The sequence below is a fragment of the Panthera leo genome, chromosome B4, assembly GCF_018350215.1.
Source record: "Panthera leo isolate Ple1 chromosome B4, P.leo_Ple1_pat1.1, whole genome shotgun sequence".
Taxonomy (NCBI): Eukaryota; Metazoa; Chordata; class Mammalia; order Carnivora; family Felidae; genus Panthera; species Panthera leo.
Window position 1 is genome coordinate 120,974,130 of NC_056685.1, and position 27,697 is coordinate 121,001,826.

The 27,697-nt window shown below is 38.9% G+C and overlaps 1 protein-coding gene across 2 annotated transcripts in view; it reads left to right on the forward strand.

Annotated features, from left to right (window-relative positions):
- ANO4 (anoctamin 4) overlaps nucleotides 1–27,697 on the forward strand; it is a 395,702-nt gene that overhangs the window by 329,758 nt on the left and 38,247 nt on the right. For both annotated transcript variants that reach the window (XM_042947503.1, XM_042947504.1), the window contains 6 exons: nucleotides 6,982–7,146; nucleotides 13,131–13,167; nucleotides 15,639–15,750; nucleotides 16,739–16,796; nucleotides 16,935–17,032; nucleotides 19,308–19,450. In XM_042947503.1, the coding sequence (XP_042803437.1) occupies nucleotides 6,982–7,146; nucleotides 13,131–13,167; nucleotides 15,639–15,750; nucleotides 16,739–16,796; nucleotides 16,935–17,032; nucleotides 19,308–19,450 (613 nt within the window). The remainder of the gene's footprint in view (nucleotides 1–6,981; nucleotides 7,147–13,130; nucleotides 13,168–15,638; nucleotides 15,751–16,738; nucleotides 16,797–16,934; nucleotides 17,033–19,307; nucleotides 19,451–27,697) is intronic.

Sequence of the window (27,697 nt, forward strand, 5' to 3'; positions counted from 1 at the left end):
GATAGTGTACTTTCTTTTTTTTTTTTTTTTTTAATATATGAAATTTACTGTCAAATTGGTTTCCATACAACACCCAGTGCTCATCCCAAAAGGTGCCCTCCTCAATACCCATCACCCACCCTGCCCTCCCTCCCACCCCCCATCAACCCTCAGTTTGTTCTCAGTTTTAACAGTCTCTTATGCTTTGGCTCTCTCCCACTCTAACCTCTTTTTTTTTTTTTTTTTTTTTTCCCTTCCCCTCCCCCATGGGTTTCTGTTATGTTTCTCAGGATCCACATAAGAGTGAAACCATATGGTATCTGTCTTTCTCTGTATGGCTTATTTCACTTAGCATCACACTCTCCAGTTCCATCCATGTTGCTACAAAAGGCCATATTTCATTTTTTCTCATTGCCACGTAGTATTCCATTGTGTATATAAACCACAATTTCTTTATCCATTCATCAGTTGATGGACATTTAGGCTCTTTCCATAATTTGGCTATTGTTGAGAGTGCCGCTATAAACATTGGGGTACAGGTGCCCCTATGCATCAGTACTCCTGTATCCCTTGGATAAATTCCTAGCAGTGCTATTGCTGGGTCATAGGGTAGGTCTATTTTTAATTTTCTGAGGAACCTCCACACTGCTTTCCAGAGCGGCTGCACCAATTTGCATTCCCACCAACAGTGCAAGAGGGTTCCCGTTTCTCCACATCCTCTCCAGCATCTATAGTCTCCTGATTTCTTCATTTTGGCCACTCTGACTGGCGTGAGGTGGTATCTGAGTGTGGTTTTGATTTGTATTTCCCTGATAAGGAGCGACGTTGAACATCTTTTCATGTGCCTGTTGGCCATCCGGATGTCTTCTTTAGAGAAGTGTCTATTCATGTTTTCTGCCCATTTCTTCACTGGGTTATTTGTTTTTCGGGTGTGGAGTTTGATGAGCTCTTTATAGATTTTGGATACTAGCCCTTTGTCCGATGTGTCATTTGCAAATATCTTTTCCCATTCCGTTGGTTGCCTTTTAGTTTTGTTGGTTGTTTCCTTTGCTGTGCAGAAGCTTTTTATCTTCATAAGGTCCCAGTAATTCACTTTTGCTTTTAATTCCCTTGCCTTTGGGGATGTGCCGAGTAAGAGATTGCTACGGCTGAGGTCAGAGAGGTCTTTTCCTGCTTTCTCCTCTAAGGTTTTGATGGTTTCCTGTCTCACATTCAGGTCCTTTATCCATTTTGAGTTTATTTTTGTGAATGGTGTGAGAAAGTGGTCTAGTTTCAACCTTCTGCATGTTGCTGTCCAGTTCTCCCAGCACCATTTGTTAAAGAGACTGTCTTTTTTCCATTGGATGTTCTTTCCTGCTTTGTCAAAGATGAGTTGGCCATACGTTTGTGGGTCTAGTTCTGGGGTTTCTATTCTATTCCATTGGTCTATGTGTCTGTTTTTATGCCAATACCATGCTGTCTTGATGATGACAGCTTTGTAGTAGAGGCTAAAGTCTGGGATTGTGATGCCTCCTGCTTTGGTCTTCTTCTTCAAAATTACTTTGGCTATTCGGGGCCTTTTGTGGTTCCATATGAATTTTAGGATTGCTTGTTCTAGTTTCGAGAAGAATGCTGGTGCAATTTTGATTGGGATTGCATTGAATGTGTAGATAGCTTTGGGTAGTATTGACATTTTGACAATATTTATTCTTCCAATCCATGAGCAGGGAATGTCTTTCCATTTCTTTATATCTTCTTCAATTACCTGCATAAGCTTTCTATAGTTTTCAGCATACAGATCTTTTACATCTTTGGTTAGATTTATTCCTAGGTATTTTATGCTTCTTGGTGCAATGTGAATGGGATCAGTTTCTTCATTTGTCTTTCTGTTGCTTCATTGTTAGTGTATAAGAATGCAACTGATTTCTGCACATTGATTTTGTATCCTGCAACTTTGCTGAATTCATGTATCAGTTCTAGCAGACTTTTGGTGGAGTCTATCGGATTTTCCATGTATAATATCATGTCATCTGCAAAAAGCGAAAGCTTGACTTCATCTTTGCCAATTTGGATGCCTTTGATTTCCTTTTGTTGTCTGATTGCTGATGCTAGAACTTCCAGCACTATATTAAACAACAGCGGTGACAGTGGGCATCCCTGTCGTGTTCCTGATCTCAGGGAAAAAGCTCTCAGTTTTTCCCCGTTGAGGATGATGTTAGCTGTGGGCTTTTCATAAATGGCCTTTATGATCTTTTTTTTTTTTTTTTTTTTTTTTTTTTCAACGTTTTTTATTTTATTTTTGGGACAGAGAGAGACAGAGCATGAACGGGGGAGGGGCAGAGAGAGAGGGAGACACAGAGTCGGAAACAGGCTCCAGGCTCCGAGCCATCAGCCCAGAGCCTGACGCGGGGCTTGAACTCACGGACCGCGAGATCGTGACCTGGCTGAAGTCGGACGCTTAACCGACTGCGCCACCCAGGCGCCCCTTTTTTTAAATTTTTTTTTTTTTTTTTTTTTGGCCTTTATGATCTTTAAGTATGTTCCTTCTATCCCGACTTTCTCAAGGGTTTTTATTAAGAAAGGGTGCTGGATTTTGTCAAAGGCCTTTTCTGCATCGATTGACAGGATCATATGGTTCTTCTCTTTTTTTTTGCTAATGTGATGTATCACGTTGATCGATTTGCGAATGTTGAACCAGCCCTGCATCCCAGGAATGAATCCCACTTGATCATGGGAATAATTCTTTTTATATGCTGTTGAATTCGATTTGCTAGTATCTTATTAAGAATTTTTGCATCCATATTCATCAGGGATATTGGCCTGTAGTTCTCTTTTTTTACTGGGTCTCTGTCTGGTCTAGGAATCAAAGTAATACTGGCTTCATAGAATGAGTCTGGAAGTTTTCCTTCCCTTTCTATTTCTTGGAATAGCTTGAGAAGGATAGGTATTATCTCTGCTTTAAATGTCTGGTAGAACTCCCCTGGGAAGCCATCTGGTCCTGGACTCTTATTTGTTGGGAGATTTTTGATAACCGATTCAATTTCTTCGCTGGTTATGGGTCTGTTCAAGCTTTCTATTTCCTCCTGATTGAGTTTTGGAAGAGTGTGGGTGTTTAGAAATTTGTCCATTTCTTCCAGGTTGTCCAATTTGCTGGCATATAATTTTTCATAGTATTCCCTGATAATTGTTTGTATCTCTGAGGGATTGGTTGTAATCATTCCATTTTCATTCATGATTTTATCTATTTGGGTCATCTCCCTTTTCTTTTTGAGAAGCCTGGCTAGAGGTTTGTCAATTTTGTTTATTTTTTCAAAAAACCAACTCTTGGTTTCGTTGATCTGCTCTACAGTTTTTTTAGATTCTATATTGTTTATTTCTGCTCTGATCTTTATTATTTCTCTTCTTCTGCTGGGTTTAGGCTGCCTTTGCTGTTCTGCTTCTATTTCCTTTAGGTGTGCTGTTAGATTTTGTATTTGGGATTTTTCTTGTTTCTTGAGATAGGCCTGGATTGCAATGTATTTTCCTCTCAGGACTGCCTTCGCTGCATCCCAAAGCGTTTGGATTGTTGTATTTTCATTTTCGTTTGTTTCCATATATATTTTAATTTCTTCTCTAATTGCCTGGTTGACCCACTCATTCGTTAGTAGGGTGTTCTTTAACCTCCATGCTTTGGGAGGTTTTCCAGACTTTTTCCTGTGGTTGATTTCAAGCTTCATAGCATTGTGGTCTGAAAGTATGCATGGTATAATTTCAATTCTTGTAAACTTATGAAGGGCTGTTTTGTGACCCAGTATATGATCTATCTTGGAGAATGTTCCATGTGCACTCGAGAAGAAAGTATATTCTGTTGCTTTGGGATGCAGAGTTCTAAATATATCTGTCAAGTCCATCTGATCCAATGTATCATTCAGGGCCCTTGTTTCTTTATTGACTGTGTGTCTAGATGATCTATCCATTTCTGTAAGTGGGGTGTTAAAGTCCCCTGCAATGACCACATTCTTATCAATAAGGTTGCTTATGTTTATGAGTAATTGTTTTATATATCTGGGGGCTCGGGTATTTGGCGCATAGACATTTATAATAGTTAGCTCTTCCTGGTGGATAGACCCTGTGATTATTATATAATGCCCTTCTTCATCTCTTGTTACAGCCTTTAATTTAAAGTCTAGTTTGTCTGATATAAGTATGGCTACTCCAGCTTTCTTTTGGCTTCCAGGAGCATGATAGATAGTTCTCCATCCCCTCACTCTCAATCTAAAGGTGTCCTCAGATCTAAAATGAGTCTCTTGTAGACAGCAAATAGATGGGTCTTGTTTTTTTATCCATTCTGATACCCTATGTCTTTTAGTTGGCGCATTTAATCCATTTACATTCAGTGTTATTATAGAAAGATATGGGTTTAGAGTCATTGTGATGTCTGTATGTTTTATGCTTGTAGTGATGTCTCTGGTACTTTGTCTCACAGGATCCCCCTTAGGATCTCTTGTAGGGCTGGTTTAGTGGTGACAAATTCCTTCAGTTTTTGTTTGTTTGGGAAGACCTTTATCTCTCCTTCTATTCTAAATGACAGACTTGCTGGATAAAGGATTCTCGGCTGCATATTTTTTCTGTTTAGCACACTGTAGATATCGTGCCAAGCCTTTCTGGCCTGCCAAGTTTCAAAGGAGAGATCAGTCACGAGTCTTATAGGTCTCCCTTTATATGTGAGGGCACGTTTATCCCTTGCTGCTTTCAGAATTTTCTCTTTATCCTTGTATTTTGCCAGTTTCACTATGATATGTCGTGCAGAAGATCGATTCAAGTTACGTCTGAAGGGAGTTCTCTGTGCCTCTTGGATTTCAATGCCTTTTTCCTTCCCCAGTTCAGGGAAGTTCTCAGCTATAATTTGTTCAAGTACCCCTTCAGCACCTTTCCCTCTCTCTTCCTCCTCTGGGATACCGATTATGCGTATATTATTTTTTTTTAGTGTATCACTTAGTTCTCTAATTTTCCCCTCATACTCCTGGATTTTTTTATCTCTCTTTCTTTCAGCTTCCTCTTTCTCCATAACTTTATCTTCTAGTTCACCTATTCTCTCCTCTGCCTCTTCAAGCCGAGCTATCGCGGTTTCCATTTTATTTTGCATTTCGTTTAAAGCGTTTTTCAGCTCCTCGTGACTGGTCCTTAGTCCCTCGATCTTTGTGGCAAGAGATTCTCTGCTGTCCTGTATACTGTTTTCAAGCCCAGCGATTAATTTTATGACTATTATTCTAAATTCACTTTCTGTTATATTATTTAAATCCTTTTTGATCAGTTCATTAGCTGTTGTTATTTCCTGGAGATTCTTCTGAGGGGAATTCTTCCGTTTGGTCATTTTGGAGAGTTCCTGGCGTGGTGAGGACCTGCAGGGCACTTCCCCTGTGCTGTGGTGTATAACTGGAGTTAGTGGGCGGGACCGCAGTCCGACCCGATGTCTGCCCCCAGCCCACTGCTGGGGCCACAGTCAGACTGGTGTGTGCCTTCTCTTCCCCTCTCCTAGGCGCGGGATTCACTGTGGGGTGGCGTGTCCGTCTGGGCTACTTGCACACTGCCAGGCTTGTGTTGCTGGGGATCTGGCGTATTAGCTGGGGTGGGTAGGCAAGGTGCACGGGGGCTGGAGGGGCAGGCTTAGCTCGCTTCTCCTTAGGTGATCCGCTTCAGGAGGAGCCCTGTGGCAGCGGGAGGGAGTCAGATCCGCTGCCGGAGGTTTGGCTCCGCAGAAGCACAGAGTTGGGTGTTTGCGCGGAGCGAGCAAGTTCCCTGGCAGGAACTGGTTCCCTTTGGGATTTTGGCTGGGGGATGGGCGGGGGAGATGACGCTGGCGCCTTTGTTCCCCGCCAAGCTGAGCTCTGCCTTCCGGGGGCTCAGCAGCTCTCCCTCCCTTTGTCCTCCAGCCTTCCCGCTTTCCGAGCAGAGCTGTTAACTTATGACCTCCCAGACGCTAAGTCGCGCTTGCTGTCGGAACACAGTCCGTCCGGCCCCTCCGCTTTTGTCAGCCAGACTCGGGGGCTCTGCTTGGCCGGCGAGCCGCCCCTCCGCCCCTGCTCCCTCCCGCCAGTCCGTGGAGCGCGCACCGCCTCGCCGCCCTTCCTACCCTCTTCCGTGGGCCTCTAGTCTGCGCTTGACTCCGGAGACTCCCTTCTGCTAATCCTCTGGCGGTTTTCTGGGTTCTTTAGGCAGGTGTAGGTGGAATCTAAGTGATCGGCAGGACGCGCTGTGAGCCCCGCGTCCTCCTACGCCGCCATCTTCGTGGATCGAGCCCGATAGTGTACTTTCTAAGTGGTGGAAACTGGCAATAATCAAACTGACAAACTATTAGAAATTATAAATAGGCTACTAAAAGAAGAGTATAGGCACCACGTAACAATTACAAAAAAGTCTGGAGGGCATGAAAAGCTTTAGTTATGAAGTGGTTCTTGAGCTGAGGTGTGAATAATGAGTAGGTGTTAACTAGGTTGCTTGTGTGTGTGCACATATGTGTGTTTGGCAGGGGAAGGGGGTAGGTCAGCATTTTAGGCAAAGGAAATGGTCTTGAAGAATAAGGGTGCTTAGCCCATTTGAAACAATGAGAGAGGTTCTGGAGTCCCTAGACAGAAAGGAAAATGGCCTTCAACGAGGTGGAGAAAGTCTTGCAGGCCACCATACAGACTTTGCTTTTATTCTAAGAGTGAAAGAAACCAATAGATTTACATAGAAGAGTGACATCATAAGATTTCCATAATAAATATGCTCAATCTGATATTCTGCTAATGTTACTCCATAGCTTACACAGTTAATCAGCTTTCAAGCACTATGATTTTTCTATTTGAATAACAAAGAAAATACAGGCAAGAGAAAGTAATAATCACAATAAAAAGCAAGCATTTTGTTGCGGTTGCTTGAGTCAGTATCACCATTGTTTTATAACCTTTTCTCATTTTCCAGGGGTGGGATTTTACAGTGGTGGGAACCCTTTTCCTGAGACATTCTACCGAGGTGCTCACGGGGTCTCTATCTTCTTGCCAGATCTGCGTGGTGATCGCGGCCGTGTTCGGGATCGTCATTTACCGGGTGGTGACGGTCAGCACTTTCGCTGCCTTTAAGTGGGCGTTAATCAGGAATAACTCTCAGGTTGCAACAACAGGGACTGCCGTGTGCATCAACTTCTGCATCATTATGCTGCTGAATGTGGTAAGTGAGCTGCACGGTAACTAGCCCAATGGTTAAAATATGTGGCCTGCAGTTTTCTGCTGCTGCGAAAAGGGACCCAGCTTCAGAGGGGCTAGCCTGTCACGTGGTGCTGATGGCTGGGCAGCAAACTGCCTGGCATGCGGAGGATTGAGAAGGATTGAGTCAAATCTAGGCTCCAGGATTTTTTAGTGTAAGATTAGCCAAGGCACTTGCTCTCTCTGAATCTTAGTTCCCTTCTTTACCCAATAAGATAACACTGTGTATATACGCCTTGGGGAAACTTAAAGAAAGAAGATACTTTAAAGGCCCAGCTTAGAATCTGTAACATAGCTCAGAAGTGTTGGTTCCCATTTCCTTTTGATTCTGAATGATAGAAAAGTGTTCAGTTTCCAAAGCATTCCTTGGAATAGCCCTGCAAGGGGATGGCACATGTAACTTGTGTTAATTTCATGCTTTTTTCAGTTCTGTATTTCATCCCAGATGTCTCCTTAAACCCCAAATTTATACATCCAACTGTCTGCTCCATTATCCTCCCCAAACCCCCTATCCTCCCTCCAGAATCAGCCCCTCCACAATCTCCCCCATGTAGCTGCTCAGGCTGAAAACCTTCAGCATTACCCTTGATTCCTCTGTTTCTCTCACTGCTTCCAGAATTTGATCGCTTTTCACACATTTCCAAGTCCCACCTTGGTCCAAGACCCCAATATCTCCCTCTTGGGCTATTGCAGTGCCTTCCTAACTGGTCTTCCCGGCTGCTAGGTCTGCTCCTTCAGTTAGACTCATCACAGCAGCTGGAGTGAGCTTCTTACCTGTAAGCCAGCTCCTGTCACTGCTCTGTTCACCATGTCTGATGGCTTTCCTCTTGCTCAGAATAAAAGTTCACATCTTCATGTGGCCTCCAGGACTCTTCTTCTGGCCCCAGTGACATCTCTGACCTTGTCTTCTCCCTACTCACCCTGCTTCTCCTGTTCCATTTGTTCCCTGGATGTGCCAGGCATGCTCTCACCCTAGGCTTTTTATTTGCTCTTATCTCTGCCTGGAATATTCTTCCCTATGGGGTCTGCATGACTTACTCCCTCACCTGCTTCAGGTATTTGTTCCAATGTCACTCTTCTAATATAAGGCTTCCATGGTCACTCAGTTTTAGAATTATAACCACTCCTGCTTCTGACAATTTCCTATCTCCTTACCTGCTCTGTTTTTCTCTGTGGTGCTTATCACCACATAATATGCTTTTTAAAACTTATTTTATTATCTGTCTTCTCTATTAGAATGTAGGCCTATGGGGGCAGACACTTTTGTCTATTTTTTTTTTTACTGTTTTTATTTTCCAGTGCCTGGATCAGGGCCTGGCACATAGTAGGTTCTCAGTAAATTGTTGTTGTTATTTGCAGAATGAATAATATTATTTGCTGACATTGTTAGATTTGAAGTCAACCTATACATAAAAATCCTGACATTAGAGATTTGTGGCAGGGGGTGAATAAGATAATGTATTTGGAGTGCCAAGCACAGTGTTAGGCATGGAGTAGCTGTTCAATTAATTATGGTGCCCTCCCCCTTAATTATATTGCATCTTAAATCTGGGCCATAATGCTGAAATGCTCTCATCATTAAAAAAGGGTTTTCCAAGGGCCAAGCAATTTAATACTGTTGCCAATATTGTTTAATCTGCTTGGATTGTAGTTTCTAGTTCTTTAAACAATTCTAAATTCTATAACCAATATACTCAGAGTGATCCCTAAGAGAATTCAACCCACCCAATATTGAAAAACTTCACTTATGATTCTTAAGTGAATTAGTAATCACTGAGCTAATAAAATGTAGGTGATTTAGTATTATTACTGCTACTAATATTACTATTATTATTGTTATTAATAACAGGAACTTGGAGATTGAAAATAGATATGTGGTACCCCCTGGCACTCCCTCCTCTAGGACTTAGCTGGTCTCCAAGTTAATTGTGGAACATACACATTGTGAAGGGGAGTGATTCATAGTGAAATTAAACAAACAGCCAGGGCAGTGAAAGATTCTATGTCTAGGTAGTTTGCAATGACTTAAAGCTCTCTTTTCTCTAATGTCTTATTAAAATTTAATTTGTACATCTTAATAAATTCCTGTATACATGTAATGAGTCTATAAATACATGGTTGCTCATACATTTTGAGCAGATACCAATGTTGTCAGTGTAACACTTTGTTTAACTAGAAATCAGTTACCCTGCAATCTCTACTTCATGAGACACACCAAGAAAAGAGGAAGTAAACAAAAAATAAAGGAGGGAGCATAGGGGGTAGGAAAACTATATAGTTGTGGACATTGCAAAGCACCTACTATGTGCTGGGAGCTAGACTACTAGGCATTTATATGTTTTATCTAACAAGCACGTCAGAGTCACTGAAATGGATGATGTAGAGTCTACACACTAAAGGTAATATGTATTTTTATAATGCCTTTAAGGTATATTTTCATTTATTTTAGGTACATGTGAACACCTTTGATGTTCTGATTTCTCACCAAGATCAAACTGGAAAAACAGAAGTTTACTAAGGCAAGAATTCTGACAAGAGCAGGAAATGACAACCCATAGCAAGGGGAAGGAAGGAAAATTTTAAAAATATATATGTAAAAACTCTCAAAGCAGCAGCATCCAAGACCCTTTTGTGTAGGAAGCAATTGCCTTACTCTCCTCAGCCATCTCTGATGACGTCCCCATCTGAGCACACACATTTACAGTCCTATCTTATTCCCTGAAGCCTTGCACATTCCATTATGAAGGCAACCAAGTGTGTAATATAGTTTGGAAAGATTTTCACCAGAATATCAAAAAACAAATTAAAAAGTAAGTCCTTAAGAAGCAAATATCATTTAAAGGACAGATGACAGACTAATAACTATAACGTAGCTTTGACCAGTTCAGAATTCAACTATCTACTGGCTTCTGAAATTATTCAACTTAAGATAGTTTCATGCACATTTTCATATGCATTTTTATGGCTACATAAGTTATTTTCGACTACTTAAAATTTTGGCCATACTTGTCTTGCAAAAAAGAAATCATTTAGTCATGAATCATTACTACTTTACATTAATTGAATATAAAAATCTTGAGAGCTAGATTGGCTTTTATCTTATGTTCATTACAGCCTCTAATTTTTAAATAATATTGTTATAGATCACATACCCTGTTTCTGACTTTATGCTAGAGTTCTCCAACCCTAACTGAAGAAGCAGATGTATAAGGGATGTCTAATTTCTAGATTTTATGATATGTATTTACTTCTTACTGTGTAAGTGGCAGTTATTAGTTTTCATTTTATTTCTTCTTGAAAAATAAATACTTGAAAGATAGAGTAGGATGGGTTTTCTTGCTCCTTGTCATACTGTTTCACTCTCATTCTGTTTCTATTGTGACCAAAGAACATCTTAATATGGTTGCAAACAAAAGATGTCAATTAGAATATATCCCAGGAGGAGACTAAAAGTTATTGCCATCCTTTTTACTCAGGCATACCAATATGAATCAGATGTTTCATTATACTCTAAACAGTGAAAACCACAATGTCTTGTTCCAAAATGAGGTAAACCATAAAACATGGCTTGCATCAGAACATGCCCACCTACATTGATCAGGTGGACAAGATCAAATTAGAAGCACTCACAGTTTCTTTTGGAAATATACTTAAGGTCAGAAAGCTTTCTGTCAGTTACAGATTTTAACTTTCCCAATTTGTGGCATCCAGTTTGAGAAGAGATTTTCTACTGCTTTTATCAGAACAAATCATCCATTATTTCTATCTCAACTGCCTAATGAGAAGCCAGACCTTTTCCAGAAACCACTCATCTGAAGGTCTCTTGCTAGTCACCACACCCTCTGCTTATGTGCCCTTTCCAGCTGCATCCTGTTCAAAACCTCAGTGTCCATCCCCTTGCATCTGTGAACATTTTATAAATGTTTTATAAATGTTCATAGAGACCATGGATCCCTACTGTGTCCCCATACACTTTGCCTTATTTTTCACAAGGTTAATATTAATCATATTTTGACTCCTGCATTGTTCTTTCTCTAAGTTCCTTTTTTTTTTTCAGTGTCCAAACCAAAATAATGTTGGCATGTCACCAGCTATCAAGACCTTTGAGACAGGAGTGCAAAGTGCAGCACTTGAACAAACATTAAAGATACAAATGATAAACTAGATAATCAAAAATTGTATTTTGAGGGGTGCCTGGGTGTCTCAGTCAGTTAATCATCCAACTCTTCATTTGGGCTAAGGTCATGATCTTGCAGTTTATGAGATCAAGCCCTGCATCACCCTCTGCGCTGACAGTGTGGAACCTGCTTGGGATATTCTCTCTGTCTCTCTCTCTGTCTCTCTGCCCCTCCCCTGCTCGCTCTTGCCCTCTCTTCCTCTCTCTTTCAAAATCAACAAATAAACTTTTTTTTTCAAATTGTATTTTGAGAAAGGTTGTCTCACCAGTCAAATCTAATTTTCCTTGAAAATTACATAATTAACTTTAATGATAAAATGTGTTAACAGTAAAATGTATTTTATTAAAAAACACCTGTACTAATCTGTGGTTAACCAGTATTTTTAAGATAAAATTAAAATGTATGACTACACCACAGGATTTCTTATGAAAAACTGTACCAATCTCTTTTAACACTGGATTCCAAGAGTCTGAAGTTTCTATACACAAATTTGATACTATGGCCATATTAGTTATCTTACTATAGCAAAGCATAGTCATTGCTGAAAGTTTAGAATCATACAGTCAGTATTTTATCTATTTCTGTAGTCAAAATCCCGAATAAGGGAATTGAGAAGCTTGAAGGACCTTAAGATCAATGAGTCCAATACCCATTCTCAACCACATAAAATGAAAACAATGGTTTGAAGAAGAGATAAGGTAATATGCCCAAGCCCTACAGCTTGCTAGCTGGTAAAGTTATAATTCCAGCCAGGGGAATTTTAACCAGTGCATTTTCACCATTTCAGTCTAAATAGGATCTTAATTTTCATGTTGTTCAAATATATTTCACTAGTTTTCCGAAATTTCCATTTTATCATCTTTCATCTTAGAGAAGGCACTTTTTCTTTTTCTCAATTTATACCCTCTCTGGGGATGCAAACCTGGGTTTGCCCTGAACTGTACCCTGCACTTTTATAAATCATGTACACACACACACACACACCACACACACCACACACACCACACACACACACTATCCCTTCCCTCTTAGGACCCTCTATTTACCAAACAGCTGGGTAAGTGAAGGATGCATCCAATCCACTAATGGAAAAGCAGAGTATAAGCTTAGGAGTTCCCAGTAAGGTTTCATCACTTTAGTATTTATTAACGCTCTAATCTAGAAAATACAGCAGTCCATAAACAGTGAGATTACAGAATTTTTTATATTTTTTAAGTTTATTTATTTTGAGAGAGAGAGAGAGAGAGCACACGCAGAGGAAGGGCAGAGAGACAGGGAGAGAGAGAGAATCCCAAACAGACTCCATGCTATCAGCACAGAAACCGATGGGGGACTCAAACTCACGAGCCTTGAGATCATGACCTGAGCCAACACCAAGAGTCAGATGCTTAACCAACTGAGCCACCCAGGTGCCCTGAGATTATAGAATCTTACCAACAGAATCCGTCTTAGAGATCCTAAGGTCCAAGAATGTTGTGATTTGCCCGCCATCACATAGCAAGCTGGTCATCAGTGGCAGCTAGTCTTGTTGCCACAGAATTATTCACTCCAACATAAGAAGTGAAATTTTAAAAATAGTAAAATGGGACCTTGTGCATTTCTTTCTTGCCCAGAAAGGACACAATGTTTGTTTACAGTGTTTTCATTGTTCAAGTAATGGGCGGTTAATGAAATTATTTTCACTTATGACTTGATTACCTATTTCCTTTATAATTACATATTTTGTAGCATCTAGGGTCTTTTTGTTAAATGTATGAAATTTGTTTTACAGCTCTATGAAAAAGTTGCACTTCTTCTGACGAATTTAGGTAAGTGAGACCCTTCTTATTTCATGGTACAGTACTGTGGTCTGGAAAGCATCCTTTCAAAGATTCGTTTATGAAATACTGCTGAAAAGAAATATTCTTTTTATTTCAAATTGCATACAATAAGTTCTTTGCTTTCAATGGAACATTTTAAGTATGTCTAGCAATTGAGGGATCTTTTCTGTCTAAAGCTTTAAAGCTTGTCATAAATATTATCTATCATGAGGTAATGTAATTTTAGACAGGTTTTCTCTTAATGCACAAAAAATATAGCGTCACAAAAGTACATGTGAATAAAGTGCCCAGAATCATTTAGAAAATTGTTCACTTGCTATTGCGTACAATTTTCATTTAAATAAAAATGTATCAAGTTTTTCATAGTATATATAAAACCACAGCAAGGTTAGCTGTTTTGGAGACTGGGAGCCTTCTACCAGGAATGTAGGTAGGTGGCCTAACCACTACTGATGTTTGTAGAGATAACACTCACCTGGACAAGTCACCTTTAAGAACATGTCTCTGACTCCATAAAGCATTAGAACAATCTGGAAGCCTACTATATACTGTGCATTTTCCATGTTTTCAAGGTATAAAAATTGTCCCAATTTTGTTAATGAAACATCAGTCATTTTACTGTATACAATTTCAGAAAATTACATGCTCCCACAAGTAACCTATTTTAGCACATTCCCATATATAGCTTGTCCAGAGGGGGGAAAAATCACAAAAGTGCTTTCATTTATAATAATCATAATACAAGATGCCATGTATCGAGCTTTTCTATGTACCAGGTACAGGGGTAGGCACGTGGTATATCTCCTTTAATGTCGTTGAAACCTCCATCCTTACTTCTCCTTCCCCAAAAAGATAGAAAGAGGTTCATATCCACAGAAGAGGTAACTGCATTGGCAGATTGTGTCCAATGGCACCTTGATCCAGGCTGGCAAAGATGCCGAGGTGATACAGTCCTGGTCCATCTGTGGTCGAGATACCTGGGAACCCATCCAGCTGGCAAACAATGTGGGACACCTTCCTAGGTTACCAGTAGTTCAGTAGCAGAAGTGAAACAAAGCCAAAACCCTTTTATTATCTTTTTAAAAAAATTTTTTAATGTTTATTTATTTTTGAGAGAGAGACAGCATGAAAGGGGGAGGGGCAGAGAGAGAGGGAGACACAGAATTCAAAGCAGGCTCCAAGCTCTGAGATGTCAGCACTGAGCCTGATGCAGGGCTTGAACTCATGAGCTGTGAGATCACTACCTGAGCCAAAGTCAGTCGCTTAACCAACTGAGCCACCCAGGCACCCTTATCTTTTTAATGTGATTTATTGTCAAATTGACTAACATACAGTGTGTAAAGTGCGCTCTTGGTTTTTGGGGTAGATTCCCATGGTTCATCACTTACATACAACACCCAGCGCTCATCCCAACAAGCGCCCTCCTCAATGCCCATCACTCACTTTCCCCTCTCCCCCACCCCCGCATCAATCCTGTATTTTCTTCCCTCATCAGCAGTACAACCTTGTTAAATTATATTCTCCCCTCCCTTCTCAGATATGCTCCAGCAAGCATTTTGAATTATAATTAGTGGAAAAGGAACTGATGGGGTGAAATGGTAAAGAGCAATAGAAGCTCAGGGAATGTGGAAACAGAAAAAGTACTATTGTATTAAATACATTTTCCTTGACATTGTTTGGGATGAGGTTGAAGCTCTGAGGGAAGGATAGGTGCATTTGACATGAGATGTCAAGTTGGAAGTTTGATTTATACTTTGATTCATATCAGTGTCCAAAGAGCATTTGCTTTATGGAAGTCAAAATATAAAGAGATGAGAACTGGCACATGACTGAGGTCAGGATATTATAAGATGCAGATGGTGATATACAGTAAAAGCTCTAAAAATGAGGTCGTCTCCTTTTTATTTGTCCACGGGAATGAAAAATGATGGATGAGGGTGACAGGCAAAGAAGTCAGATACTCAGCATTCTGGGAGGGGGGGGTCTGACTCCCTCTTGCCCAACAGCACCTGACATTTCACCAGAATATATATTGAGAACAAGGAATTATTAGGAGCTGGAAGAGAAACTGACCCCACACAGACCCTACCTCACAGGGGGAAACTAAGAGCAATGGAAAGACTCCTGCAGGGTGCCAGGCCTGGGAATGAGGCCCCTTAAGCCTGGCTGCCTCTACTCCAGGCTCTCTGGGCATCCTGTCACAGCAGAACAAACTGGATATTCCATCGCTTCAGATGTGTCAGTAGCTGCTTTCCACCACAACCTGGATGGGACTGGTCTGCAAGCTTAAGGCTCGATCCCCTGGGTGGTCCATTCCATCACATACCATCTACAGGCACTGTGGTCTCCTGCAGCTTCCTTAGAACACCTCTGCTCCTGTGTGTATAGGGAGCAGGGCAGAGGGAGTTGAGAAGGGGTCAAATGTAGCCTCTGAAATTCTACTCCCCTTTTGTCCACAGAACAGCCTCGCACAGAATCTGAGTGGGAGAACAGCTTCACCCTGAAAATGTTTCTTTTTCAGTTTGTCAATCTGAACAGCTCCACGTTTTACATCGCATTCTTCCTTGGAAGGTAAGAACCTGATCTCTCCACGCTTTTGGAGGCCAGGACAGAGCGTTCAGAGGTCGCTGACCAGGGTGACAGAGAAGCACCTCCTTTAGAGTGATTTTTACAAAGGCTAAAAAGAGAAGATCAGCCTCCTCCTTTCCCTTCCTATTCTCCTCGTGGGGAATGGTCGCTCCACTCAAGTGTTACCTGTGCACCTTTTCTCAGTGTAAGGTACACAGAGGAGAAGCATTTGCACAAGTGAAGGATGAATTTAAAACTTGTGGGCTCCATCCACACCTGAATCAGGACCCTGGGTCTCACACCAATGCAAGCAGGTGGTATAATGGGGACAGTGATCTGCAGTGTATCCTGGATGCCGGCCTTCACAGAAGAGGGAAAGGCATCCAGACAGGAAAGGGGCTGACATAGGACTCCAGAGGAGAGTAGGCAACTTCCGAATCCAGCAGTTATGAGGATTTGGAAAGGCTCCTGTGTGGAGAAGTCCTATCCTATGGATTCCATTGCTCCAGGAAGTGTTTCCCAGGAGATGAGAACCAGAGGAGGGTGGAGCATTGGGTTTTGCTGGGATGGATGCAGCAGCCTCTCCTCGGTTTCGAGCTATTTCAGCATGCAATTCTAGTGAATTGTGAAATGCAAATAGTGAAGCTGGTTATTTTTTTAAATTAAACTTTCATTCAAAAAGATCAGAATGTGTTTCAATCCAACATGCTGTTACACAGGCCAGAGCACTTGATACTTAGCAGAAAATGTTCAAAGTCACAGCAAGCAACAAGAGCTGGCCTCTGTGGTTAGCAGCCAGGCAGTCCAGAAGGGATATATCCCCCGGAGAATTCCAGAAGCTGCGGTTTTGACAGCTCTGGAGAGTTTCCTAATTCTCTCAGACCTGATTGTACCCGTAATTTTCACTGGAGGATAGGCTACCCTGAACATAATAGTCACCGAAAGCTTAGACCTACAGGATGCTAATGGTCTGTTTTTCTGTGTGTTAAAGATTTACAGGACACCCAGGTGCCTACTTGAGGCTGATAAACAGATGGAGACTAGAAGAGGTCTGTATTCTTCCCTATCTCCTTGTTTGCTGCAGACTTCTATTAAACAGCCTAGGGCCACTTTGTGCAGATTAGAAACCAGACACTCTTTCTTCCTCTCCATTGATTCTGGAATTTCTGTGTTTGCTTACCTCGCAGTGCCACCCTAGTGGATGCCTTATTGATCTCTGTATGCAAATGGGTATTATAATGGTGCTAAAGCAGACCTGGAATAATTTCATGGAACTTGGCTACCCGTAAGTACCTTAGACATGTGTAGTAGAGATGCAGCATTGCTCATTATTGGCTTTTCTAGGCGTGGCAAGTAAGATAAGCAATGCAGACTCAGCAGCTACACCAGGGCGTGTACCTGGAGCTAAGCGTTCATGCTCAGTTATTCAAAGACGGTCATAAAAGTAATAAACATTAGCTCTTTAGGAAGATTTAGCATAAGAAGTATGAATGATAGTGAATATTCTTTTAAAAAGTCTCTGTGGGGCCCTAAATATTGAACACTTGCTTGGAAGTTTCTTTAAATGATGCCTCTGACCCTCATACCATAGCACTGCAAGGCTCTCACTAGTTAAGACACATTAACTAGAGCTCTGCTCTCCCATGCCCATGATAAATCAGGAATTAATTTTTTTTAACTATCTTAAATTCAAACTCTACAGAAAAGGAACTTATGGGGAAAAAAAGTTTAGAGATGCAGAAAAGAAACTGGAGTATTTCTAAGTCAACATATCCTAACCAGCAAAAATATGTTCACCTGGTGATAAGAGTTTATGTTGATGACAATAGGCAAAAAACATGCATCACTTTTCTAAGGATAACTGAATTCTGCTGTGTTTGCTCAGCTCTGGTCAGTTAAGTTTTAAAGGAACATGAATCAGCAACTTCTCTTTCTGCTTTTTTTTTTTATGTTTATTTTTGAGAGAGAAAGAAAGAGTGCAAGCAGGGGAGGGGCAGAGAGAGGGGACAGAGAATCTGAAGCAGGCTCAGAGCTATTGTCAGCCCAGAGTCCGACATGGAGCTCAAACTCACAATCTGTGAGATCGTGACCTGATCCAAAATCAAGAGTCGTACAGTTAACTGACTGAGCCACCCAGGAGCCCCTCTCTTTCTGCTTTAATTCCTTCCACACCTACTGGTTTTCATGGCAGCTTGGTGTCTCCATAGAGAACTCCAGGTTTCAGGGAGGACCATTCAACCAGAACAATTAGCTAGAACTTGGATCGCTTTGAAAAAGTCCCCTCTTAGCTCTTTGTTGGAGCCAATGCCAGTAGTTTTCGATTCTTAGAATTCTTTTTAAAAAACGTATTCCAAGTGCTTGATGTTTTCTATAAAACTTTTTTAAATGCATAAAGTTTAAAAATTAACAGCATTGTATGCTTCTTTAAAGTATAAACCATAATTTATCAAAATGTCAGAGACATCAAGGGAACTATATTTTTTTAAATTTTTTTTAACGTTTATTTGTTTTTGAGAGACAGAGAGAACAAGCAGGGGAGGGGCAGAGAGAGGGAGACACAGAATCTGAAGCAGGCTCTAGGCTCTGAGCTGTCAGCACAGAGCCTGATGCAGGGCTCAAACCCACATACTGTGAGATCATGACCTGAGCTGAAGTCAGTTATTTAACCGACCGAGCCACCTAGGTGCCCCCAAGGGAACTATATTTTATCTTCTAGTATTATGGACATAGAGCAAAATTGTGGAATAGGTCATTGGTCTTCGATACCCCCTCTCATTTTTTCCTTTATTTCACATTTTGTTTCTGGTTGGGTTTTTGTTTGTTTGTTGGGTTGGTTGGTTTTGTTTTTGGGGGGTTTTGGGGGGCATTTCTACTCTTGGATACCCTTCAATTTTTCCTTGTCCCCTACAGCACACAGACCTGACCCCCCACCCATTTCCTTAACCCCGTTCCATATCATAAGATGCACTCCTGAACATTACTAAGGATTAATGTGCTAACCTCACCAGTATAGGATGCGTTTTACTGGGAATCAGAGCCCCTGTCTCAAGATCAAGCTAAAAGCAGGCAAGTCCAACTGTGGAACTGTATGCAGACTTCAGTGTGCCAAAAAGAGGAAGCATTTAGTGGGTTTGCAGATCTTTCAGGACCTCCTCAGAATATGCAGATCAGCACCCACATGGTTAAGATTGCTCATGGGTCCTGAGTTAAGTCAGCTAAGCCACACCTTCCTCTACTCCAAGGTCAGGGTATTGCCTTCGTGCCAGAAGATCAGTTTATAGATGCTCTCTGTCCTCTATCCAGCCCTCCAAGGCAACACTAAACATGAAACAATGTCATGAATATTTAAAATAAGTTCATCAGACATTCTGTTCACTTGCAAGTACAAATGCATGAAGTATAGCCTCCATTGTTATTTTCTTCCTAATCCAAGGTTTTATGTCCTTGGCAGCCTATCCTAAAAAGTTTTAAATGATGGTTCCATATTTGAATTCTGTCTTATTACTTATGTCTTACGAACAGCCATATATTTTTTTAAAGGAACTTATCTTGTCGTGCAGGTTAATTCAGAATTGGTGGACCAGAAGGAAAGTACGACAAGAACGTGGACCTGAAAGAAAAATAAGTTTCCCACAGTGGGAAAAGGACTACAACCTTCAGCCCATGAATGCCTATGGACTCTTCGATGAATATTTAGAAATGAGTATGGAAATATCCTATTTTATCCTATTAACTCTAAATTCAAATTCTAGATCTCAAGCTATAATTCAGCTAGACATGCACCCATTATCACTGAGGCCAGAAGCACGTGGGGACTCTTAAGTTAAGTGCTTCAGAGGAGAGAGTTTCTTGCTTTAAGAAGTTCAGTCCATAGAGATGGTGCCAAAAGCCAGGTTGCTTCAAACTCCTCATGATATTGCGTCCTGTCCCTTATAATCAATCACCAGAAAACAAGAATGGGTTGGAAAATTTGGTGGGCCAAAAAGAAGGAGTTATCATTCATGGCATGATTGATTCTCTCATTTAGCAGACATGTATTGAGCCATGTTATGTCCAGACAGACTGTATGCTTGGCACTAGAACTACAAGAAGGAATAAGGCATAGTCCCAGCTCTCAAAGAACTTATGTGGGGGTAAAGTCAGAGATATAAAAATAAGTGCAGTAAAGTATAATAGATGCTGCAGGATGCATCAGGGGAGGCTTAGAGGGAGCCGCCATTTCTCTTGGAGATGATGGCAGGAAGCCAGGAATGCTTAAACTATGCAACTTACATTTAAGGAATTAGATTTCTCTATTATTCAAACCCAAGTTATTTATCTTAGCATGTTATTTAAGAGCATGGGCTATGGAAACAGATTGCCTGGGTTTAAATCCCAGCCCTATCACTTATTAACTATGAAATCTTGGGTAATAACAATCTCTGTCTCAATTTGCTCACCTCTAAAGTGGGGATAATAATGAGTGTAACCACTTCATAAGGTCTTTGTGTGGATTAAATGAGTTAATGAATGGAAAGGGCTTAGAACAATGACTGGCTCATAGTATACACTTGGTACATGTTATCTGTATCATTGTTATTATTTTCCTGTTCTTATCTCCCAGGGGAGAAAAGCTAACAAAATCTCTTAGCAGATATATTGAGTGTGTATAGGTTTGTTTTTTTCAATTATGTTTATGCTCTGTAACATGGGGGTAAAAGTGAGGGTACGGATGGACAAGAAGCATTACTTCTGAAAGGAGTTCTTTCTGGGAAAAATCTGAAAATTAAAGGAATAGCAGAATTGATGCTTAACGTTTTTTAGATTGCTTATGTCTTAAGCATCTACTGATGTTTTTGGAGTTTCAGTTATAGAAGGGCAGAATGATATAACTCAGAGAAGAAATCAATGTGGGCATTAATAATAAAACTTAATAAAGGGAATTCATTAAGAGAACTAACCCCTCTGAGGTCTCTTAATGGACTCTTCTCCCATAAAGAAGGAAATGAACAATAATGTTGGTATATTGAGTGCTTGAAAAGAAGCTTTTATGTGGCTGGAATTAGTACAGTTCCAAGTACTGCGGTATCTGTAACAAGAAACAAATCTTGGAAGCATCGCAAGCAGACCAGAGAATCCTAACTGCTTCCTTCTATTCTCATCATTTTATTTTCTTAATGATTTCCCTGCTTTGTTTTATATATTTTTAAATGTGTTCATTAAAGTATAACAGATAATGCAAAAACTATACAAGGGTACAGATCCATAAATTTTTACAAATTTTCCCATCTGTGTAAGAGTTTGACAGACTACTAGCCCTCAGGCCAAATTGAGCCCACTGCCTATTTTTGTAAATAAAGTTTTATTGGTACATAGCAATATCCATTTAGTTACATATTATCTATAGTTCATTTTGCACAACAGTAGAATTGAGTAGTTGTGACACTGTATAGCCCAGCCCATCAAGTCTGAAATATTTACTGACTCCTTAAAGAAAATGTTTGCCATTCTGTGTGGTAGATCAAGAAGCAGAATATTATCATTATCAAAGAAAGCTCCTTTGTTTTCTTTCCAAGTCATAACACCCTCACTAACTACTTTTCTGGTTTTTAATGCCATAGATTAATTGTAGCTTTTTTAAATTTCCATGTGAATGAAATTATACAATACACGCTGTTCTTTCATTCAACATCATGTTTATAAGATTCTTCTATGTTGCTACAGGTAGTAAAATTTTATTTTCGTTACCATATAGTATTCTTAGAATGTATACCTGAAGCAAAATTATGAAGCAGGTGGAATTTCTCTTTGATACTCACCTCCATCTTTAGGCATATGTGGGGATTTTTTTTGCATTTCTACTCCCAGATAGTCCCCAATTTTCTCTTCTGTTCCCCTAAATCACATAGACCCCCACCACCCCCAACTTTCAACCCTTTCCCATATCATAAAATTTACTTTATGAGTATGAAACTTCATGAGCACTGCTAAGGATAAACATGCTAGATAAATGCTTTCTAATAGGAATCAAAGCCTCTGTCAAGCTTGAATCAAAAAAAAAAAAAAAAAAAAAAGTCAAATTTACTTGTGGAAATGCAGATGTCCCTGTGCCAATAGATGAACTATTTTGTGAGTCTGCAGATCTTCTAGGCTCCTGGAAATAAATAGGAATATACCAATATTTATCTATCCATTCTACTGGGGATAGATATGTGGGATATTTCCAGGTTTGAGCTCTTACAAATAATACTGCTGTGAACGTTTTGTACCTGTGCTTTGGTTAACATATGTACATATTTCTGAAGGGAATTTATGTAGGAGTGGAGTTACTGGGCCATAAGATAGGCACCTGTTGATCTTCAGCAAACACTGAGTTTTTAAAACTAAGTTGTACCACTTTACAACTTAGCAGTCTTAGAGTATTAGTTATTCCACACACTCACTAAAACTTGTTAGTCCTTGCAAATATTAGCCTCTCTGGTTGGTATGTAGTAGTATGTCATGGTTTTAATTTGAAATTTCGTGGTGACTAGTAACGCTGAGCACCTTTTCATATGTTTATGGCTATAAGGCTATGCTTTTTTTTGTGAATTCCCATTCAAATCCATGATCTTGTTTCTCTTTCTTAGTGATTTGTAGAAGTTATTAACCTATTTTGGATATGGGTCCTTTGTCAGGTATCTATGTTGCAAATCAAATAGCCTTTCCCAGTTGGTGACTTGGCTTCTTACTCTCTTGCTGATACATTAAAGTGAACAAAAATTTCAACTTTGTTCTTCTTCAAAATTGGTTCCCTATAACTTTTAGAATCAGATTTATAATTTCTACACTTAGCTTACTTTTATATTGGGATTTTCTTTTCTCATTGATTTTTTAAAATGTTTTTAAAATTTAAGTTCAAATACAGTGTAGTCTTGGCTTCATGAGTAGAACCCAGTGATTATCTCTTATATATGACACCCACTGCTCATCCCAAAAAGTGCCCTCCATAATGTCCCCCACCCTCCCACCCTCCAGCAACCCTCAGTTTGTTCTCTGTATTTAAGAGTCTTTTATGGTTTGCCTCCCTCTTTGTTTTTATCTTATTTTTCCTTTGGTATAAGAAAATGGTACAGGTTCATTCTTCTGCATATTGCTGTCCAGTGCTGTCCAGTTTCCTTTTATATTCCCTATGTTCATCTGTCGTTTCTCAAATTCCAAATATGAGTGAAATCATAGGATATCTGTTTTTCTCTGACTTATTTTGCTTAGCATAATACCTTCTCATTCCATCCACGTTGTTGCAAATGGCAAGATTTCATTCTTTTTCATTGCTAAGTAGTATTTCATTGTGTGTGTGTGTGTGTGTGTGTGTGTGTGTGTGTGTCCCCCACACACACACACCAGCTGATGGACATGTGGGCTCCTTCCATAATTTGGCTATTGTTGATAGTGCTGCTATAAACATTGGGATGCATATACCCTTTCAAATCAGCATTTTTGTATCCTTTGGATAAATTCATGCTAGTGCAATTGCTGGGTCATAAGGTAGTTCTATTTTTAATTTTTTGAGGAACCTCCATACTGTTTTCCAGAATGGCTATACCAGTTTGCATTCAATGCAGTCCCTATCAAAATAACACCAACAAGGGCCCCTGGTGGCAGTCAGTTGAGTGTCCAACTCAATCTCAACTCAGGTCATGATTTTATGGTTTGTGAGTTCGAGCCCCACATTGAACAGTGTGCTGATGATGCAAAGGCTGCTTGGGATTCTGTCTCTCCTTCTCTCTGCCCCTCTCTCTCAATAAATAAATAAACTTAAAAAAAATTTTTAATGATACCAGCTTCTTCACAGTGCTAGAACAAGCCTAAAATTTATATGGAACCACAAAAGGCCCCAGATAGCTAAAGCAGTCCTGAAAGAGAAAACCAAAATGGAAGACATCACAATTCTGGACTTTAAGCATATTACAAAGCTGTAATCATCAAGATAGTATGATACTGGCACAAAAACAGACACATAGATCAATGGTATAGAATAAAGAACTCAAAAATGGGCCCACAAATATATGGCCAACTAATCTTCAAGAAAGCAGCAAAGAGTATCCAATAGAAAAAAGAAAGTCTCTTTAGCATAGTGCTGGGAGAACTGGACAGTAACATGCAGAAGAATGAACCTGGACCACTTTCTTACACCATACACAAAAATAAGCTCAAAATGGATGAAACACCTAAATGCGAGACAGGAAACCATCAAAATCCTACAGATGATAAGCAGCAACCTCTTCCACCTCGGTTGCAACAACTTCTTACTTGACATATCTCCAGAGGCAAGAAAAGTAAAGGCAAAAATGAACTATTAGGAGTTCATCAAGATAAAAAGCTTCTGCACAGCAAAGGAAGCAATCAGCAAAACTAAAAGGCAACCAACAGAAATAGAGAAGATATTTGCAAATGACATATCAGATAAAGGGTTAGATCCAAAATCTATAAAGAACTTACCAAACTCAACACTTGAAAAACAAATAATCTAGTGAAGAAATGGGCAAAAAACATGAATAGACACTTTTCCAAAGCAGACATCCAGATGGCCAACAGACATATGAAAAGATCCTCAACATCACTCATCATCATGGAAATACAAATCAAAACCATAATGAGATACCACCTCACACCTGTCAGAATGGCTGAAATTAACTCAGGAAAAAATAGATGTTGGTGAGGATGCACAGAAAGGGGAACCCTCTTGCACTGTTGGTGGGAAGTCTGATTGATTTTTTAAGACTTTGTTTTTAGAGCAGTTTTTGATTTACCACAAAATTGAGAAGAGTGGCACATTTCTTACCAAGGATGAACCTACATTAACACATCATAATCACCCTAAGTCCATAGTTTACTTTACTTTTGGTGTTTTACATTCTATGGATTTGGACAAATGTACTATGACATATATCTATCCTTATAATATTATATAGAGTATTTTCACTGTCCTAAAAATCCTCTGTGCCCTGCCTACTCATTTATCCCCCAACCTTGCCATGTACATACCTTTTGTTAAGTTTAAGAACTTTACTTATATCCCTAGGTTGCTAAGCGTTATCATAAGTTGTAATTAAATTCTATCAAATCATTTTTCTAAATCTACTAAAATCATGTGTTTCTTCTTTATTAATGTGGTGAATTTCATTGATTGATTTTATTGGTTGTTAAAGTTTTATTGGTTGTTCCACTGACCTAGCAGACTTGGAAAAAATAATCACTTGGTCATCCTTTTTTTGCTTGTATTGCCAAATTTAATTTGCTAATATTTGTATGTAAGTTCATGAAACATATACTATACTTTCTTTTTTGTAATGTTTCAGAATTTGGTGTCATTGTTATGATGACCTCTGATTCAGATTATTTTCCCCCTTTTTTCCTATTCTCTTAAACAGCCTGTGTAAGATTATTATTTCTTACATACATATCTGGAAGAACTCAGTGAAGTTAGCTAGACTTGGAATTTTCTTTGTGGGAAGATTTCTAACTGTATATTTAATTTACTTAATAGTTATAGGACTATTTCAATTTTCTGTTTTGAGTATCCATTTTGATAGCTGTTTCTTAGTTGTTTTTTAACAAATTTATCCATTTCATGTAAATATTCAGATTTAGTGGAACAAAATTGTTTGAAATACCCTCTTCTTAACTTTTTGTTTATATAAGGCCTGTAATATTGTTCTCTTTTTCATTTATAATTCTATAGTTTGTACTTTTCTTTTTTCTCTTTAACAGTCTGTCAAGAGACTTGTTAATCTTTTCCAAAAAAAAAAAATCAACTTGTGCTTTGTTGATTTTATTTCTCTATTACTCATTTGCCTTCTATTTCATTCATTTCTACCTTTATCTTTATTTCCTTTCTTATGTGTTATTTGGGCTTAATTTTCTCTTTTACCAGTATCTTAAGAGGGAAGCTTAAATCACTGATTTTCAGCTTTTATTCTTATCCAATATAGGCATTTAGAGCTATAATTTTCTCTATGAACACTTCTTTAGCTGCATCCCATAAATTTTGGCATGTTTTATTTTCATTGTTAAGATATATTCCATTGCTATTCATATTTGATATATGTATTTTTTTAGTAATGTTGCTTACTTTTATGTTTATGTTACTAAAGTAAGCAACTTTAGTAATGTTGCTTTAGTAATGTTACATGTTTAGATAGTTGCTTACTATCAAAAGATGGGAATTTTCTAGTTCTAGTTATCCCTCTGTCACTGATTTCTAATTTAATTTCATTGTGGTCAGAGGATATTCTCTATATTATTTCAGTTGTTTGATATATGATGAGATTTGCTTTATGCCCTGGTATATTGTCTATTTTGGTGAGTGCTTCAAGTGTGTCCTGCAATTATTTGATATAATGCTCTACATATGTCAATTAGTCAACACTGTTTGTGTTGTCTTTATCTTCTGTGGTCTTATTAAACTTCGTCTACTTTTTCTAAGTTATTTTATCTACTATTTTCTCTACTAGATATTATCTACTAAGATACTATTTTATTCACTAAGAAAAGTATATTAAAATTCCCACATATGATCTTGAATTTATTATCCTTTTAGTACTGTCAACTTTTCTTTTATGCATTTTGAAGATGTGTTATTATGTGTAAACAGTTTAGGATTTTCCTAGTTTACTGTTGACCTTTTTAGCTTTATGTAAAACCACTTTTTGTCTCTAATAATGTAATATTTTGAAGATGTGATGAGGAAGAAGCTAAGAAGCTAACATTGAAATCTTCCAAAGGACAGAACTAAACCTCTCACAGTCTTTCAGGACTAAGAAAATAAAGACTCACCAGGTTCTCAGTCACAGCCAAAGAACAAGAAAAAAACCAGAGGTGAACCACACTTCATAAAAACTACCATCTAAAACCAGCCCAGCTTAATCAATTACCATATATGAAGTGATCATCTCCCTCTTTATCTGCCTTAACAGCAGCACAAGGAACATTTTCTTGTAGAAAAAAACATAACTGATAACAGAGATCAAGAACCCTGCTAGATAGTAAATAATTTAGGCTTTGGAGTCAAGAGGAAAAATATTATACAAGTACTTATAAATATGAGCACTTCACACATAAAAAACCATGTTTAGTTCAGAGATGGTTTTCAAAAAGAAACAAAACCAGGAATCTGGCCGGAACTGGCCTGAAAGCAATAGTTTACTATTTCTTCATCTAGAGTTTCCATATGTTTGGCAAACTATAAAAGTTATTAGGCATGTAGCCTGTTGAGTTATAAGAAATGTAAACATAAATTCATAACAAAGGAAAATGTCTGCTGCTTCAAATGCAAAATTGGAGGTTCCTACCATTAAATACTATGAAAAAATCAAAGAAATATGGTATTACAAAAAGAAAATAATTCTCCAGCAACCAAATTCTAAGGCACATAATATTATAATTTAACTGATAAAGAATTCAAAACTGTTATGAAGAAATTCAGTGAGCTACAAGAAAACTCAGGCAATTCAATAACTCAGGAATAAAATGAATGAACAGAAGGAGTTCTTTACCAAAGAGATTGAATTTATAAAAAAAAAAAAATTCTGGAGCTGAAGAATTCAGTAAATGAGATAAAGAATTCAATGGAGATCATAGGTTAGGTACTAGAGAAAGTCAGATGGAAGAAAAAATAAATGACTTAGAGGATAGGAATATAGAAATAAAGGATAGAGAATTTAGATTTTTAAAAACTGAAGAAACCCTATAAGAGCTCTCAGATTCAGTTATAATGGCAAATATAAGAATAACTGCTATACCAGAAAGAGAAGAGAGGGATAAGGAGGCAGAGAGTTTGTTTAAAGAAATAATAGCTGAAAACTTCTTAAATCATGGGAAGGAATTGGACACACAAATGCACAAAGCTAGTTGAACACCCTCTTATCTCAATGCAAAAAAACAAACTTCTCCAACACACATTATAATGAAACTGTTAGAAACCAGTAAT